This window comes from Hippopotamus amphibius, chromosome 13 (genome assembly GCF_030028045.1).
Source record: "Hippopotamus amphibius kiboko isolate mHipAmp2 chromosome 13, mHipAmp2.hap2, whole genome shotgun sequence".
Classification (NCBI taxonomy): domain Eukaryota; kingdom Metazoa; phylum Chordata; class Mammalia; order Artiodactyla; family Hippopotamidae; genus Hippopotamus; species Hippopotamus amphibius.
In genome coordinates this window covers 43306728-43325997 of record NC_080198.1, presented here as the reverse complement: position 1 = coordinate 43325997, position 19270 = coordinate 43306728, and the positions used below count along the sequence as shown (strand labels likewise).

At 41.5% G+C, this 19270-nt stretch overlaps 1 protein-coding gene across 3 annotated transcripts in view; it reads right to left on the bottom strand.

Moving 5' to 3' along the window:
- Window positions 1-1395: 1395 nt before the first annotated feature.
- The window catches only part of MYRIP (myosin VIIA and Rab interacting protein), a 221589-nt gene continuing 203714 nt past the window's right edge, over window positions 1396-19270 (bottom strand). For 2 of the 3 annotated variants that reach the window (XM_057706817.1, XM_057706818.1), the window contains exons 13-17: window positions 15416-15577; window positions 9327-9431; window positions 9155-9215; window positions 7542-7660; window positions 1396-3484 (exon numbers count right to left, since the gene is read on the bottom strand). In XM_057706817.1, coding sequence (XP_057562800.1) covers window positions 3452-3484; window positions 7542-7660; window positions 9155-9215; window positions 9327-9431; window positions 15416-15577 — 480 coding nt within the window. In that variant the 3' untranslated portion in view covers window positions 1396-3451. Of the gene's footprint in view, window positions 3485-7541; window positions 7661-9154; window positions 9216-9326; window positions 9432-11817; window positions 11881-15415; window positions 15578-19270 lie in introns of those variants that run through there. The other variant, XM_057706819.1, reaches the window with a different exon arrangement.

Below are 19270 nucleotides of genomic sequence, written 5' to 3'. Positions count from 1 at the left end.
CAGGAATTCTGGTCAGGAAATGCTGCTTGGAGAGTATCTCAGAGGGTCTCCTGGCATTGTTCTCCACACCCACCCCCAGCCTCATCTGAAATGCCCCGCCAACCTAAGTGTAAGCTTGTTTGTTATGAATGTTTAGCAAACATTATTATGCCAGGCACATTAATGGTAGCGTAGAGAAAGGTAAAGTGAGGATGGGGATGATTGGATTTATTCCTCGAATCTGTGTTTTTGCAGGGGATTCTGATGCCCTCTCAAGCTTGAGTACTACTGCCTTAGTCTATCAGGCAGAGAAGGCTGTTCTTCTTTAACTACAGTTGATTTGCAACACTGTGTGACTTTCAGGTGTACAGCTTCAGATTCTTTTTGATTATAGATTATTAGCAGATATTGAATATAGTTCCCTGTGCTATACAATAAAGCCTTGTTGTTTATCGATTTTATATATAGTGGTGTGTATCTGTTAATCCCAATCTCCTAATCTATCCCTCCCCCCTTTCCCATTTGGTAACCATAAATTTGTTTTCTATCTCCGTGAGTCTGTTTCTTTTGGTAAGTAAGTTGATTTGTATCATTTTTTTTTTAGATTCCATATATAAGTAATATCACATGATATTTGTCTTTCTCTCTTGGTTTACCTCACTTAGTATGAAAAGTTCTAGGTCCACCCATGTGGCTGCTCTTGGCTTCTATTCATATTTTTATTCCCTTATTCACTTCAGCTTAGTGGTGGGTTCCTATTCCCATCTGGGGATGGCAGGGGCCAGTGTCTGGGCAGGCCAGCCTCAGAGGACTAACAACTGCCTCTGAGCCTGTGAAAGACTGGGAGAGTAATTGCCTTGCTTCTCAGTCAGCTACACAGTCCCTGCAGACGTGGGCAGGGACTTTTCCACTGATGCCTAGACTTCCCTCCAGGGTCTCACCCAGGGTCCTCAAATTTGGCACCACTGACATTTTGAGTTGGATAATTCTTTGTTGTGGGGGGCTGTGTGTGCATTGTAGGGGCAGCAGCATCCCTAGCCGCTCTCCACTATACACATGCCCTGCCCCCACCAAGTTGTGATAATGTCCCCTGAGGCACAAAATCACACTGCCCCTCCTCCCTGCTCTGAGATCTGCTAGTGTTACCTGAGTGACCACTCAGTGGAGATGGTCCTGGGAAATTCTGTTCTCAGGAGAACAAGCAATGGAGAGGTGAGCGGTGTAACTGGAAGGAACATGTGGTGTAGAACAACTGTGGCTTTGAATCTTGGTCCCTCCAATGACTAGCCATTGACCTCTCTACCCCTTCTTCACTCCCAGTCTTCGCTAACCAAAAAAAAAATCACACACCCACAAACATTATTTTCATAAATGACTTTTACTTCTTTATCATTTCTCTTGACAGTAATTCTTGGCAATGTGCATATAACATGAAGGCAAGCATACTTTCAGAAGTCATCAAAGATATGGTCCTATTGGCCTCATTTTCTTAAACCATTAAAATATTTTCATTTATAAAAATTAATCTAAATATAAATATTGACACTGAAGATCAAAATCACTTGATGACAAAATAATTCTTCTGGAACTATAACATGTGTTTATGGATTTTAATAGTAAATTAAATCTTTGCACTTATTTGGCACAAGGAAACCTTTATAAAAATTCAAATGCCGTAGAGTAGGCTTCTTCTTTTTGTTTTTTTGCAAGGCTTACACAGTACACATTTTTGTCAAAGAAAACTGAATATTTTAACACTGTAACACAACAATAGTTGCTTTTCATGCCTCTTAAAGAAAACACTCTATTTGGAACTCAGATCTTTTCTGTTGTGTTTTTAAATTTTGTGTTTGTTTGCTTTTAATCACACCAACAGAACAAAAAGCCAAAGATTTGCTTTATTTCAAAGGAATCATTTCTCTTGGATAACACATACACAGCATCAGCAAGGAGTATTACTGGAAGATAGGTAGACTCCCATCAGGAAAGGATCGTTAACACACATTTCAGCAGCAAGTCATGTCTGGAAATGTGCGCAGCAGCAGAAGAATGCAGAAGTTGAAAACAACACAGAATGAGGCTTTGTCAGGCATTCGAATTATACTTAGCTTTAAAGGTCTGACTTTGGCAAATTAATCACTCTGGCCCTCAGTCTCCAAATCTGAAAAGTGGGGATACCTACTGAATAGGGTTGCTATTAGGATTAAAATGAGAAGAATAATGCCTTCTTCAGAGTGGTCACTTAATAAACATCAGTCATGCTATTCCCTTACCTCCCATCTTTTGCCTTCTTCCTCAGATTCAGAATATATCAGGAGCAAATTTTAAAAAAAGTTGCTGATGCTCAATTAATTGAGTGAAAGTCCAGTTCCATTTGCTTTTATAAACACACTCTAAATAGTCATGCATTTGAGACCACACATGTGGAGTTAGTGTCAACTCTTGGCATCTGTTGAGTTCAGAGTTTGTCCTTGCTTTATTCAGACAAGCAAGTTTTCTCAGGCTATTCCTTAACCATTTTTATCTTTAAGGTCATTTTACTACTTTTGCTGAACATTTATTGGGAAATAAATTTTGGAGGACAACATTTCCTCGTGTGGTTGTATCCTGCAATAACCCAGTTACCTAAACCTCATTTAGATGTGGTCATTGCTAAACCACATCTTATTGATTCTGGACAGTGTGCTCAAGTCCAGATGATGGGCTTTCTCAAGCCCCTCTTCCCTTCAGAGTGAGGAAACTCTCAGTGAGTCCAAGGAAGAGAACCCTGAATTCTCAATGAGACACTGTTTCAGACAGGTGTGGGCATGGCATTTCTGTCCTGTGGCTTGTGACTGCAAAGCAGTGGGAGGAACTGATGGTGTGGTGGGCTAGGAACTAGCGGGATGGAGGTGGCTGGAGGAAGACCTTGACAGTTGAGGGCTCCCCAAGTTAGACAGCCTCTAGTGCTCACTACAGGGGCATTTCACTTTTCTCCTTAGCATTGTAGGACAAAGAAGCTTGTGAGAGATTAATAAGAATTATTCTATGAGATAAATGTTAATATCCTTCCGTCCACTATCCCCTGACCCCAACAATAATTTTTGGGAGAAATTGTTGACATGTAATTCTAGTTGAATCAAAGGGATCACAAAAAAAAAAAAAGGTCTTAAAGACAACACACAGCAGCAAAGCAAACAGGGAAAAGATGCATTTTTTGAACATGGAGCTCTGCTGTTGGAAGCCAGCGTCTTGGTTTTCTGTCTTGGATTCTCCTGGGAGCCTAAGGCAGAGAGTAGGCAAGACCTTGATGCTGAAGTCTGGGTCTGCTTTCTGGTTGAGGTATCAGGACAGCCCTTTGCAGGGGTGCACTGTGGCCTCCCCAGGCCCTCTCCTCAGGTGGAAATCCGTACAGTATTCGATGGCTGTTGGGTCAAGGCACTGTCGTGTACGGCCGGAGGCAGTGGGTCACTGGCAGTGGAGTTCCATGGTGCTAATACATCACAGCAGACTCCAGGGTGGGCTCCTGAGGTGAGGAAATGAGCAATGCAATCAGCCACTTGGTGAAAGTGAGGAGAGGCCATTCACAAGGTCTACTGCTTTTTTATGTCGTAAAAGCTATTCATGCCCACTGACCAGTGAAATATTTCACAATATTCAAAAAGTGATGCATCTCTTACATGTACTTCTTAATCCATCTGAAATTCATTTTGATATATGGAACAAGGCAAACTGATTCCCTCTCCACTACATCCCGTTGGCTAATTTCCCAAGCACAGTTTGTTTTTGTTTTTAAATCTATACCTTCTCTACTGGTTCCTAATGCTTAAAAAACCATATAACACATTTTCATATGTGCCTGTATCTGTTTCTGAGCTTTCTATTCTATTTCATTAATCATCAATTTCTGTATACCTTTTAATTGCTTTTAAAATCTGGCAGGAAGATCACTTTAATTTTGCAAAATGCTCATCTATTCTTTTTGATTTATTCTTACATGAATGTTAGTTCCAAGAAAATCTCACTGAGAATTTTATGTGAACTGGATTAAACTATAAATTAATTTGGAAAGAAATGACCTGTTGGTGGGATCTATTAATATCTCAATATTAAAGATATTGGTGCATTCCTGTGAAGTTTACCCAGTAATTGATTTAATGTACTGCTGCATTTAATTTGCTAGTATTTTATGTAGCATGCCTCATCTCTCTGAAGAAGTGCTATTGGTGTGTTGTTTGTATGTGTCTGTGTGTGTCTATGTGTGTGTGAGTGGCGTGGAGATGTGTACACACTTACCAGCCCTGTCAGGCTTTGGTTGTTGGGGTTTTAATAGCTTCACAACATGAATCTTTTAGTTTTCACATTATTTAATTCTCCGCAGTATTTCATATTGCATGAGAATTAACTGTACCTTAAAAATTTATCAGTGAAATCATTTGGCTAGAGAATCTTTTTTGAATTTGTAATAAATTTTAAAATTTTATTTGTCAGTTTTTAACTAATATTCTGATTTGATTCTGATTTTATTAGAACCAAGACTTTAAAATTTATTAGCATAGATTTACATTACATCGTATATCTAAATAAAAATTTTACATCTCTATTAGAATCTTATTTTTTATTTATTGTTTTTTTTTTTCTTGAATTGGCTAACAAAAATTTTTCTATTTTTCCAAAGAATAAGCTCTTGGATTTATCATCATTTCTGTATTTTTTGGTTTTAATTAATTGGTTTATGCATTTATCTTTGATTTCTGAAAATCAGTGTCTAGTTCATTTTTTTTTTGCTTCTTTCTTCTTTAATAATGAAGAAAAGATTTAATACTGTGAATTTGACTCACTGTGGTCCTATATGTATCCCATTTGTTTTGATATATGTAGTTTTCATTTTGTAAATGCTCTGTGGATTAGCTTTTCTCTTTAATCCAGTAGTTACTGAGACATGCGTATGAGATGTGCACATTGTGTATGTGTTTCTTGTGTATGTGGATGCACATGCTTTAAAACTTCTGAGTAGGATTTCTATTTTAACTTTTGTTCTGATTTTCTAGATTTGCTCTATCCAATATGGTAGACACTAGCCACAAGTGGCTGTTTACATTTAGATTAATTAAAATTAAATAATATTTAAAAATCAGTCCCTCCAAGGCAGTAGCCACATTTCAAGAGCTCAGCAGCCACTTCTGGCTGGTAGCTACCATACTGGGCACTGCAGATATAGAACACTCCCATCATTTCAGAAAGTTCTACTGGACACATTGTGGGCTGTTTGAGATTATTTTTGGTATTGGCGTCACAAAGGGTAGTTTTACACTTTCTACTTTTTGGAATTTATTGAGGTTTTCTTTGTAGATAAAATCAATTTTTATAAATGTTCCATTGATGCTTGGAAAGAAAGTGAATTCTCTGTTGAGTATAAAGTTGGATATATTTCTTAATTAAAGTTCAATAATTACACTATTCAAATTATCTAATTTTTATTTATTTCTGGGTGTACTGGGCTTCCAAGGACTGATAAGGGAATTTTAAAGTCATCAACCATGGCACCTTAAATTGTGTTGCTCTATTCAAGAAAGACTCATGACTTACTTTGTTTTATCTATATCTAAAACATCCTCCCTCCCAGTGTCTTCTGTGTGCGTCTTGCCTTGAATTCTACTTGTTTGAAAGCAGTATTCCTGCCCTTTCTTTTTTGTTTGCATTTATTTAGCAAATGTTGTCTAATCTTTCATTTTTAACCTGTGTTATTTAAATTTAATTTATTTAAAAAATAATTTACTGAGGTGAAATTCACAAACCATAAAATTAACCATTTAAAAATTAACAGTTCAGTGGCATTTAGTACGTTTAGTGCAACCACCACCTCTATCAAGGTTCAAAACACACCATCACTCTAAAGTAAAACCTCTTACCTGCTAAGCATTTCCTTCCTATTCCCCTCCCCCAGAGCCCCTGGCAACCACTGATCTATGTTCTACATCTATGGAAGGTAATTTATTTATTATTTATGTTTTTTTAAGAGTGGGGGATCTGGAGCTTTATTCTTTAAATTTTTTTTAATTTTTATTGATGTATGGTTGATTTACAGTGTTGATTTACAATGTTGATTTACATTATTTCCAGATTCTTTTCCCTTATAGGTTGTTACAAAATTCTGACTATAGTTCCCTGTGCTCTATAGTAGGTCTTTGTTGTTTATTTTATATATATATTAGTTGACCTCAGACTCCTAATTTATCCCTCCCCCCTACTCCCCACTTTCCCCTAAGGTAATTTATTTTTATTTTATTTTTTTTTATAAATTTATTTATTTAATTTATTTATTGGCTGCACTGGGTCTATGTTGCTGCACACGGGCTTTCTCTAGTTGCTGCGAGCGGGGGCTACTCTTCATTGTGGTGCACAGGCTCCTCATTGTAGTGGCTTCTCTTGTTGTGGAGCACAGGCCCTAGGTGCGTGGGCTTCAATAGTTGCAGCACATGGGCTCAGTAGTTGTGGCTCACAGGCTTTAGAGCACAGGCTCAATAGTTGTGGCGCACGGGCTTAGTTGCTCCGTGGCATGTGGAATCTTCCCAGGGCAGGGCTCAAACCCGCATCCCCTGAATTGACAGGCAGATTCTTTACCACTGCGCCACCTAGGAAGTCCTAAGGTGATTTATTTTTAACTATCTTATTTATAACAGATTCCTTCCCTGGCCCTAGTGTTCTGCCCTTTTAGTGTGAAAATGCTTCTTTTTAGCTCTTTGAAGTAATGGCCAGGAGCCAGGTAATTGGACTTTGAAAGGTCAGGGGTAATGGCTGGCCAGCGAAACAAAGGCAGTGGGCAGCACTGTTGCCATATGGTGCCTAAGAGATGCAGTAACTTGCACTTCAAAATGGCATGCCCGCTATTACGCCATTACCTGGTGCTTCTGTGCTCATGACATAAGGACTGGGGGGCGGGTGATGGGAAGGGAGCGACAGGTGAGGCATAAAAGGCACGGAATAGGGTTGCCATTGCTTCAGTCTTGTCAGCCAGCCATTGTCTGCCCGCTCAGCATGACTGGTACCACGGAGGCCGTTTGGCTGGATCTTCACCTTCCACATAAGCAGCATCAAGTATTTGCAAAATTCTGAAGCATATGTTGGTGTTACAGTAATAATTCCTTAGCCTTCTTATCTGATCTCCAGGTTTATGCAAATTATCCACTATCCCTTCCTTTGTCGCATTTATGGGCAATTGCTGACTTTTTCTTTAGGAACACCAGTAATTCTTGGCTAACAAGAAATTTAAGGAAGAGTGACTATGAATCAAAAACAGAATAAAAACTTACACCTCAGTCAGACCTTATCTTTCTGTCTACATATTTTTATGTCTCATATTAAACCTGGTCCCTACAAAGAGCTGGAGATATAGTTGGCAGGATGTATCCACAGACCCAAGAGGTTAGCAATATAAGGACCCCACCACCCAACCAACAGACCACGAGACTAGAGAAAGGATGCTTCTCAGGGCTCTGACTGGGGATCTACAGAAAGAAGGCTACGGAATGGAGGTGCCATCAACAGTGAAAGTAACTGGTATTAAGATAGAGATGACTTACTGTCAAATCCTTGGTGGTGCTTTTCCTTTCTTTAGTCCTGTTTGTCGAGGAGTCTTGGAGAAGGAAGTTGCGGTTAAATGTTTTAATGGTGGTCGCTGAAGATGCCTCAGCTTTTTCAGCTAAAAGGAAACACACGGCAATAAGTATTATCCAGAAGCTGGACTGATGGTTAAGGAAGAAGGACTACGTGTCCAGATTACCCAGATTGTTTTCTAGACTGGCATCTCATTCTGGTCCATAGGTCTGACTGTGGAAATTTTTTGTTCTGTTTAATTAATTAATTAATTATTGGTGAGCCAAATAAATCAAGGCATCACCGGTGGCCTTCTAGGAAGAGGTAGCTTGGAGATAATCCAATACAGTCTACAAACTCTTATTTGCAATTCTGAAATATAAAAGGCTCTAAAAACAGCAAATCTTTACAACTTTGGAGTCAAAACTGCCTGATGGAAAAACCCGACTTAAACTGATAAGTGGCCATTTAAGTCCTTGTCCCTCTCCTGGAGCACGAACATTCTCATGCTTTGCTACAGGGATATTAATGTGTTTATCAGATGCTATTCCAGATGCCATGGGGAGGGGGCTGTCATGAAATACACAGTGCAGTTACCATATTACCTTTCTAAAGTCCAAATAATTCTGAAACACATATTGACCCAAGGGTTTCAAATAAGGGATCGTGGATCTGTAATATATTTTAATTGTTTAGGGCTCTGGGGAACATAAAGTATGCATTCAGTAAACGTTTGATGAACAATGAATGGTGGAACCAGGACTCAAACATATATCTTCTGACATTCTATTCTTCTAATTTGTAGGTCTAAATATCTAGTTTGGCATCATCATTCTGTGGCTTCTGAATCCAGGGAAACTGTTGAAAGTGTCCAGTAGATAAGGGTGATGGGACCGGCATTGCTGGAATCCCTCTAGGTTGGGCTCTGTGTTAGATGCTTTTGGTGCCCTGCCCACATCTCCCTGAGAGTCACCATTCCAGCCCACCCTGACAGCATCCTGCTGCAGGCTCCACCACTCTCTCTTGGCCCATGAATGATGGGGTGGGTCAGAAGTACCAGGGAGTTAATGTCCCCACCAGAAATAACCTTCAGGCAAAGATGAGAGTTGAAATACCTCATCTTCCTATTCTTTGAGCAGGAAACTCTGAGGTGCAGTTAAGACTGTCTCCCAGAGATCCCCAGCAGGGGTTAGCCCCATTTGCCCAAAGCAGCAAACTACTAATTAAAGTACAATTGTATTGGCTTAATTTCCTTCCCTGAATCTTTTCTCTCTTCCCTTATCAGTGTTTCTTTTTTTTAAGCTCTTTATTGGAATATAATTGCTTTACACTGTTGTGCCAGTTTTTGAGGTACACCAAAGTGAACCAGCTGTGTTTATACATATATCCCCATATCCCCTTGGAACTACCTCCCAAATCACATCCGTGTCCCAGGGTCTGCCTCTTGGAGGAATCCAAGTCAAGACAGACTCTTCACAAGGGAAATTCTGGGTGAGAACACTCCATTAGATCTGGTCCTCAAACTCAGATTCCTGAGTTACTCTGAGTGAATGAGTCAGGTTTAATTCTTTGGTGGCTCTGTGGTTTGATTTAAGCATACCTTTCACCGGTGGAGCAGGCAATTTCCTCCTCTGCTGCCTTGATGTGTCTATGGTTTGTACCTACAAACAGAACACGGCAATCAGTGCACCTTCGCGAAGCCAGAGATGTTTTAACTTCTACATTTTCAAGATTGTGCAATATTCCAGCAGAGGGAGGAGGGGCAAACACACCTGGTTCCGTTGCTTCTGATCTCGTTTTCTCGTGAGGCGCCCACAGGGTGCTATATTTAATCCTGCAATGGTCAGGGCTGAAATCCGGCTCTCAATATCAGAAATCTTAATGCAACAGAAAAACAGAATCACTGGGAGAAAGTCCAGGAAGAGAGAATCTTTGTTAAAAATGTTATGACTCTATAGAGAACAAATCTGCCTTGATATTTGCTCATTCATTCATTCATTCATTCAACTTCCACCAAGCACTTCTCTATCGAGTACTGTAGTGGGGAAATAAACCACAGGTCTTTCTCTATAATTTTCCAGTTGTTAGCTCTAGAGCATGTCACCCCTGTCAGAGGACCCCTAGGGATAAACAGAAGCCCAGGGCACGATGGGAACCCTGGCCCAGGGCCATCTGTCTCAGCATAGGGGTGGGGATGGGGGTCAGAGAATGCTTCCCTGGGAGGCCACACGATGTGAGCTTTGAAAGGCAAGTGTTATATATAGGTCTGGCTTCCTTATTCCGTGACTACCTGAATCCAAACCACAGCACTAGGTCTTAGGAGGGAGGCCCAGCAGCCCCTGGTTCAAATCTACTTCCTCTATTAAGAGGCCAAGTGGCCTCAAGAAACTCCCTCCTCTCTTTGGGCATCAGTTTCCTTTACTATAACATAGGAAGGTCAGAAGGAGTTCAGGTTTTTTTCCAGCAATGTCTTAAGGCAGAGATAGAGAACAAGAGCCCACTCAGGACTCAGGAAAGAACCCTGGTCCATCTGTGTTCCCAGGAGTGGAGAAGACATGGTCCCTGCTCTTAGAAGAGGGCATTACTGTGTGTTGTTGCCATGCTGAGTGCTTTAAATACATGAACTCATTCATGCTTCGTCCATAATCCTGTGACACAGGTACCATTCTCTTGGTTTTACAGATGAGGAAACCGTGGCTCAGAGGGATGAACGACACACCCAACATCTCACAGCAGAGCTCAGAATTAATGCCAGTGCTCACGCTCTCACGATGTTGCCCCATTCTCAGAGGCCGTGACAAGGCCTGGCCTGGGGGACACTGGAGGAGGCAGGAGGAGGCTGGGATCACAGCCATCCTGCCGCGATGGCACAGCCTGAGTATTGCTGGGGCATCACACAAGGAAATCTGAAAGTGGGCCCAGCCGCCAGTGTGTGTGCCCTCTGCCCCGATGTCTCCATTGCCTTCCCTGTCCCTAAGCTATTTGTGCTGTGCAAGACAAATTCTAATTCTGCTGTGATTTACTGAGGGCTTCTTTGGACAAAGCCCATTGGCATAGCTGCTATAGGAAGTGCAGAGAGAAGGTCTGAAAGGTCAGCAAATATGGGAGATGCTTCCCCTGTCCCGGAGGAGGGGAAATCTTTCTCAGATGAGGAGGAGGAGGCCGGTAAAGGCCAAGACTGTGGCAGCTGGTGAAACAATCCAAGTTAAGCTGCCCAGCAGCAAGCCCCCAGAAGGGGCCACTGTGCAGCCCCTGTCCCTTCCTAACCCCCAGATGCCTTCCTATTCTCATTCCTCAAATTTCACAATGAAAATTGCATTCCCTTGGTTTATAGACCCATAAATTGCATAAACTCTTATCAGTCATTTGCAACTGGTGTGGGCTGGAAGCCCACATTCTTTCCCGGAAGCTGTTTTGATGGAGGGCTTTGCTTAGAGGGCCCTGGGAGACAGGTCAATGGGAGAGCAAGTTGCTGACCTCCTGATTTGCTGACTGCCAGGCTCTGGAATAAGAAGGGTTAATTTTTCCAGTTTTAGTCCATAGGGCAAAAGATGAAGAAAGAGGAAAGGAGACTGCCAAGGGCTGATTTTGCCTACATTTTGTCTATCATCTATCTATCTATCTATCTATCTATCCATCTATCATGTTGTATTTGTGTTCCATTAATTCCCTAAGATTGCATATTAGGGACGCTTACACTTGCTAGAAGGGGACGACCAATTCAGCTCTGGGTTTCCTGGGAGCCAAAGCAAAAAAGATCAGTTTAAGACTCTATGTCCGCAAGATAAAAATCAAGTACTCAGAAGAATAGCTTTTCCTGATATTAAGAGTTAATAGAGACCTTCCCCAGGAATGCCCACAGAGATGACCCTGCAGGACGCAATGGACAGCATCCTTAGCACGCTGCCCGTGGACCATCCTGCAGTTGCCTTTAGCACCGGGCAATCCTGTCCCAAAGGTAAACTCCAAGGTGAAAGCAACCCTAGAATCTGAGCTAATCTAAGAACATCATTCAGCACATCTACCCTCCAGCGGGACCCTCCTACCATCCTGTAGGACACATTCTGTGACATCTTCTGTGAGGCTCTGCTTTGGACAAGAAAAGACAACAAGGAATGAGGCTTCCTTCTCTGGCAGCAACTATAGGACAAGGGGAGTCTCCACGCTAATAAAGGTTCCCACGTTGAAAAGATCCATAAAGATGATGGCAGGGTTGACAACCTCCCATGCAAAGTAAGGACTCTTACACAAGTGGATATATACCTGAGGGCAGGACCAGCACATTTTTCAGGAAACCACACAGGATAGACTGGTGAAGAATGTGGGCTGTGAGGTCAGAAAGACTTAGGTTAAAATCCTGGCTTCATCACTTTCTAGCTATTTGACTTTGGTTTAACCATTCTGAGCCTAATTTTCTCCAGATATAAAAAGGGAAAAATAACAATAGCCACCTCATGGAGTGGCTGAAAGGATTAAATACAATAATGAGTTCAAGGGTTAAGCCCAACACCTGGCCCACAGTAAGACTCACTGAACATTAGGTATTATTAATGACATTATTATAATATTTAATAACTAATGATAAATTAATAGGCACATTCAAACACATGGAAAATGGATATTTTGGACTCCAGGATTTTCTGCCATTAAACTTGGCTCCAGTAATTTGAGTAGAAAAAATTGGAAGCATGAATAATTAATTATCCAATAAAACCCTCCCAAATACCCATAACCAAATTCTTCCTGCTAAACCATTCAAGAAGTATTTTCTGCAAAATATACCCCCAGAAAACAAATTTGATTCTACTTTATGTAATACTACGTATAAGTTGATTAAATGTTGAGCGGCATTTGTGGGAAATGATTTTTTTTGTGTGGGGGTGTTGGGGGGGGGCTGGTGTTTCACATGCAGCTGAATCAAATCAATCTAACACACCACTATGCATATTGTTTCATAATTGACTTTGATTTTGAAGAGTTTTCACAATTTGGTGGGTGCGTTAGAATCACCTGGAAACTTGTTAAATATACAGGTGCCGCGACTCCATTCTGCAGTCTCTGCATCAGGACTGGTGTGAAGCCTGGGCATCTGTTCATTTGCCAAGCTCCCTGGATGATTCTGAGGTACTCGGTATTTGCAAAACCTCTTTGCCCCACTATTAGTTTTTTTTTTTTAAAGAACTTTTATTGAGATAAAGTTAACAGACAATAAACAGCATATTTTAGAGTGTACAATTTGGTGTCCCAATCTCCCAATTCATTCCCCCCCAGCCCTCCCCACTTTCCCCACTTGGTGTCCTTGTGTTTGTTCTCTACACCTGTGTCTCCATTTCTGCCTTGCATTTCCTCTGTCATAGCTGTTAGCATTTGCCTTATGTATTGAGGTGCTCCTATATTGGGTGCATATATATTTATAATTGTTATCTCCTCTTCTTGGATGGATCCCCCGATCCCTATGCAATGTCCTTTCTTGTCTCTTGCAACATTTTTTATTTTAAAGTCTATTTTATCTGATATGACTATTGCTACTCCAGCTTTCTTTTGATTTCCATTTGCATGGAATATCTTTTTCCATCCCCTCACTTTCCATCTGTATGTGTCCCTAGGTCTGAAGTGGGTCTCCTGTAGACAGCATATATATGGGTCTTGTTTTTGCATCCACTCAGCCAGTCTGTGTCTTCCGGTTGGTGCATTTAGTCCACTTACATTCAAGGTAATTGTCGATATGTATGTTTCTATTACCATTTTCTTAATTGTTTTGTTGTTGTTTTTGTAGGTCCTTTTCTTCTCTTATGTTTCCCGCTTAGAGAAGTTCCTTTAGCATTTGGTGTAGGGCTGGTTTGGTGGTGCTGAATTCTCCTAGCTGTTGCTTGTTTGTAAAGCTTTTGATTTCTCCATTGAATCTGAATGAGATCCTTGCTGGATAAAGTATTCTTGGTTGTAGGTTCTTCCCTTTCATCACTTGAAAAATATCGTGCCACTCCCTTCTGGCTTGCAGAGTTTCTGCTGAGAAATCAGCTGTTAACCTTATGGGAGTTCCCTTGTATGTTATTTGTTGTTTTTCCCTTGTTTCTTTCAATAACATCTCTCTGTCTTTAATTTTTGTCAACTTGACTAATATATGTCTTGGTGTGTTTCTCCTTGGATTTATCCTGCCTGGGACTCTCTGCGCTTCCTGCACTTGGGTAGCTATTTCCTTTCCCATGTTAGGGAAGTTTTCAACTATAATCTCTTCCAATATTTTCTCAGGACCATTCTCTCTCTCATCTCCTTCTGGGACCCCTATAATGCGTTTAACATTGTCCCAGAGGTATCTTAGGCTCTCTTCAGTTCTTTTCATTCTTTTTTCTTTATTCTTTTCCGCATCAGTGATGATCACCATTCTGTCTCCCAGGTCACTTATTCGCCCTTCTGCCTCTGTTAATCTGCTATTGGTTCCTTCTAGTGTATTTTTCATTTCCATTATTGTGTTGCATATCTCTGTTTGTTTGCTCTTTAATTCTTCTAGGTCTTTGGTAAACTTTTCAATCTTTGCATCCAGTCTTTTTTCAAAGTCCTGGATCATCTTCACTATCATTATTCTGAATTCTTTTTCTGGAAGGGTGCCTATCTCCTCTTCATTTAGTTGTTTTTCTGGGGCTTTATCCTGTCCCTTCTGGTACAAAGTCCTCTGCTTTTTCATTTTCTCTATCTTTCTGTGGCTGTGGTTTTCAGTTCCACAAGACAGAATACTGCTGATACTGCTTGATACTGCTGTCTGCCCTCTTGTGGAGGAAGCTATCTAGGAGCCTCCTGTGTGCTTCCTGATGGTAGGGACTCGGGAAATGATTTTTGAGGAGAGTTGCTCTTCAGTCATTCTTGCTGGTAATAAATGGTCAACAGGGCCATCTTTGATGAGACCATTCCTAGCACAGAACCGATGCCCTCCCGTTCTCAAGAGTGCTGAATGATATCAGTACTTGTGATTTTTTTAGTCTTTAAAATAAAAATATTCATTTAAAAATAATTATCACCCAAGACTGTCATCTTCTCCATCCAGAAATGGTTTCTATTGATCCGCATTCTCCAAAGGATGCAGTTTTAAAAGGCAGGGTCTACAGAAACATCAGTGAACCAGGGGTCTATGCTGAGCTTATACTGCAGAGACCAGCATTTCTCGTGGGTTGCTGAGTATGTGTATGTCCACGGACCCCAGTTTGAGAATCAGTTACTTAATCCACAGTCAATTCTGAGCCAGAGTCAGAGGACAAGAGAATATCCATGGAAACTGCAAACGAGCATCTTCAGAAAGTTATAGATAATATAGTAATTAGTTCTAAAACAGATGTATCTAAATTATGCAAAATATTGGTCTAAGAAATCTACACTTCATTTTTCATTCATTTATTCATCTCATTTTTGTTAAGGCCCAAACCTGTGTCAGGTGTTATGCTAGGCACTGGAGTTATTGTGTTAAGCTAGACAGCTATAGTCCTGTCCTCAAGGAGCTTTTAGTGTGTCGTGGGGAAAACTGGCATTAAATAGCTAATCAACAGTGCGATAAAGGTTAGGGAAGGGTGGGCTTGGGGTGGAATGGGAGCCTCTATAGCAAGGGTCAGAGAATTTGTCAAAGAGGAAAATGGCATGGGTTTTAAAGAGAAGTCTGATCGATTATCAAGGCCATAATTTGGGGAGATGAGGGCTGCACTTTAAAAAAGGAGGATTTGGTGGAATCCACCTGGAAGGACCATGTCCATGAAAGTCTGCTGGAGATGGCAGGAACTGACAGATACAAAGGCTTTGAAATGATTTTTGTGGAAGATGGGATGCCCTCTCCTTTTGCCTGGTGGTCCTCCATCTGGGCAGAGAGGAGAGTTCTTACCTGGATCTCAGCATGGTGGACCTGGGCTGCCGCCGTGGCTACTTGGTCCTCCAGATCTGCCAGTTCAACCTCATCAGTGCCACTGTGGATGGAGCGGGCGGCATCCTCTAGCTCACTCAGCTGGCCTTCGAGTCCGTACACCGTGCCTGCCGCCAAGTACACCTGTAAGAGGAGGCGTGGCCTTTAAGCTTAGGTCTGTGGACCCAGGACTGGTGGGGCCCTTGCAGGGGATACCAGAACTCAGGGGAGTGAGAGAGAACTAGACTCAACATTGGGAGAAGGAGACAGGGAATCCCCCATTTATAAACATTCTTCACACTTAAGTGCCAACACAGGGTCTTGCCACCCCCTCACTGTCAACCATACCTCCTTTTCCCCCAACTTCTCCTGCAAGAAAAAGTAGTTTGTACGGTTTAAAAATATAATAAAATAGTACAAGAATACATCAGCTACATAATTGTGAATTTGTCCAGCAACTATAACCACCACAGTATCAGGACAGAGGAAACAAAGAGAAAAACTCATGATGTAGTTTTTCCAATAAAAATTTTGGTTGGCATTTAGTAATTTGGGAAAATGCAGGAAACATGAAAGAGGTGAAATTAATTTAAGACAATTACAAATTTTGAGTGACTTCTCTCTAAGTACCAGTAGCTTGCTTGAATCAGGTTAAGGGAATGACAATGAACCTGAAATTTATCTTAGGAAAATACCTTATTTCTTAGAAAACAGTGTGATGTTGTGGAGCATGTAAAATCTATTTATGGTCAATTAAGACAGTTTTTTGAGAGCTCCTGAAGATTAAAGAGAAAATAAGATAAAGGAAGTAATTCGAGAGAAAATTAAAGGAAAAAATACTTTGGCTTTATGAGTTTATAAGGTGATTCTCATAAAAGTAGGCAAACAGAAAGTAAAATCATTGGAATAATTTAGACTGAGGGATGCTGGATAGGGTGAATGAAACAAATGCTCCTTCAGCCTAATTAATAACGTCATGAATCAATGGACAACACAAGGAACCAAATGTATCTAGAGAAGGTAATTACTTAAACAGAGTTTCATGAGGTTTAATCAATGTGTATAAAGCTCTAAACATGTAATCACAGCCATTTTGAACTGATTTGAATATGCACGGTCACTCCTGTAACAGTTCCTTTAACTTGAGTTAAAAATACAACAGAGTTAGGCAAGCCAAGAGCTATGCTCGCAGGTCACGCATGGTCGTCTGCACTGAGCAATGTTGAGAGTTGGTGAGGAGGGCAAAGAATCCGGAGATGGTCCAACTAGGTCAATTCCTTGGCATGATTCATGCATCTGCGTGAAAACTGGCAATTTTACAAAACACTTCAGAGTGGAGCAAAGGCAGGTGCAGGTTTGATGACAGCAAATCTGACTGTGCATCACCAGGGACAATTAGCTGGGCTGTGGGAGCTTCCAGCAGTGACTGACACAGCTGACGTCACATTGGGTGATTCATCGGTCATACAGGGGTCATGGACCAAATGTCTGCTGGCAGTTGCCCTATTTCAGTTTGCCCTTAGCTTTATATTTCTTTATCACATGCAAGTATTAGAGAACTTCTGTTTCTAAAAGATCCTCACAGTTTAATATAGCCATTTATTCCTTACCTTCAAAACAAGAAACACTATTGTTTGTCACATGAAGGAAATGATGAATATTTCAAAGCTATTTGAGTGTAGAAATCATTAAAAATTTGTCTCTCAAAAGTTGTGAGGTTGAAAAACTTATCTTTGGGGGAAGAAAAATTGAAGAGAGAGAGAGAGAGGAAATTAGAATAAGAAGGAGAAGAGGAGGTGGGAAAGGAAAGGGAGGAGGGGGAGGAGGAGGAAGAGGAGAGGAGAGGGGAGAGAGGAGAAGGAGATGGGAGAGATGGCCACAGTGGTTTGAGTTTGGATATTACACTTTTGGTACCCACACCAAAAAAAGGGGGAATTCATTTTGATAGGATAATTAAAACCATAAACTTACAGCTTTGCACAATGAAACTAAATTTAGAATTATTATTTAAATGAAATGAATAATTTCAGTGTGGCAATGGTTAAACATGACCTGACATAACTTTGGTCTCAGAGCCTTGACGTTTCCAGAAACACGCAAAACCCAACGTCGTCATATCCTATGGCTGTATCAACTTAATAGCACCTTGCTGTTTTGTCACCATGGACATCCACTAATGTTCCTTATTTTCTCTGCCAAGACAAAGCAATATGAAATCGCTCCAAGTCCTCAGTAAGGCCAGAATGTTCATCCTTTACTTTGTGTTCCCTAAAAGCCTGCTTTCCCGGCACTAGGGGGGATGGGGAGGTTCAGTGGTCTGGCACTGATAACTGCTCAACATGAACTTACAAGCAAGAGGATGGCACCAAAGGATTAGAGGATGATGGTGTGGATGACCATGACAGGTATTTATTGAGCCAGAGGGCTGGTGCCAGATTTCACACCTTTACCCACCCTGCCCTATGATGCTGTGATACTTAATCTCGATTGGAATGTTTTAGCGATTTACATTTCAAACGTTGGCACAAAGGTACTAGAGTTACTGTGGTTATAGATGGGTATAATATTGGCTCTGTGGCTGGGCTGAAATAAAAATCAACAAGCTATATAACGAAATTGTTATTGTAGTCTTAAAAATAACCCATTTGAAAAACATTAACCTGGAATTGCTTGCTTAATTAAGGTCCACTTTTGGCCAAAAAGTATGGTTACCATGTCTGAGTAATCTATATCCTCTCCAAACTCTAGTCACTGATGCCTGTGGCCCCATTGACTGGCTCCTGGTTCAACAAGCCTTTCTCAGAGTGGTTCAAGGGATGAGAATAAGTGTTTAAAATGAAGGACCTTATGGTCAATGCCCCTAGGGTAAAGAACATTAGACAGATTTCTTTATTGCAGGACTTCTCAGAGTCTTTAATGTGCTAACACGTATCTCGATTTTCCTAGAAAGGGTATATGGGTTTCTCAAACTTATCTGATCTTACAGCATCTTGTTGGACTTGGCATCCATGAAATATACTTTAGGGGACTAAGGTTAGACAGTAACAGACAGTATTTCTTTTCTTGTTCTCTGAGAGCAGAGAGCCACGACCACTTCTAGAAGTTCTACCTTTCCTGTGCTGTGGGTGTTGTACAAGGGCTTTGAGAAGGAAGATCAACCTCCTCTGCCTGGTCTTAGGTTCTGGGGGCCGAGCTGGGTCCCCCCACGGCCATCCCACTGTGCCTGCTGCCACTGGTTATACACTACAACCTATTTGGTGTTGCCGGAGTTATAAGGCAGAAGTAAAAGGCAAGTTGAGACTGTTCCTCCACTGGCTCTGTGGCTTGGAATTATGGGGTGCCCCAGGTGGTCTCTGTCACTTAGGAAAGATAAGAATGAGGAAGGTCCTTGGATGGGGGTGGGAGGGTGAGGGAGCTGACATCTCTCCCGCTCACAGCCCTGCATAAACGCACAAGGTGGCCCTGGTGGGTCCCTACCATCCACGCCACAGATGTGAAAATGGCCATACCGGTTGTTCTCTGTTGATCCCTATATCCATTTTCCATTCTTCTCTGCGCTGTTCTCTGTGAGGCTGATCTATACAAACTTTACCACAAGGCTCCCTTGCTGGCTGGGGTGGGTTTGGCCCATGGGCAGCACCAGCGGGAGATCAAAGGCAGGAGGAGAAAGAAGTGAGAGCCTGTTTTCCCCTGCTTTCTCCCTTCCTGGATTCCACGGCGACAGCTCCCATGACGGGGCACTCTTCCAGGCTCCAGTTTTCCCTGGGCTACACTGGCCAGAAGTGGTGACTACTTCCTTCCACTGCCACTCTCTGGGCACTTTAGCATCCCTTATCT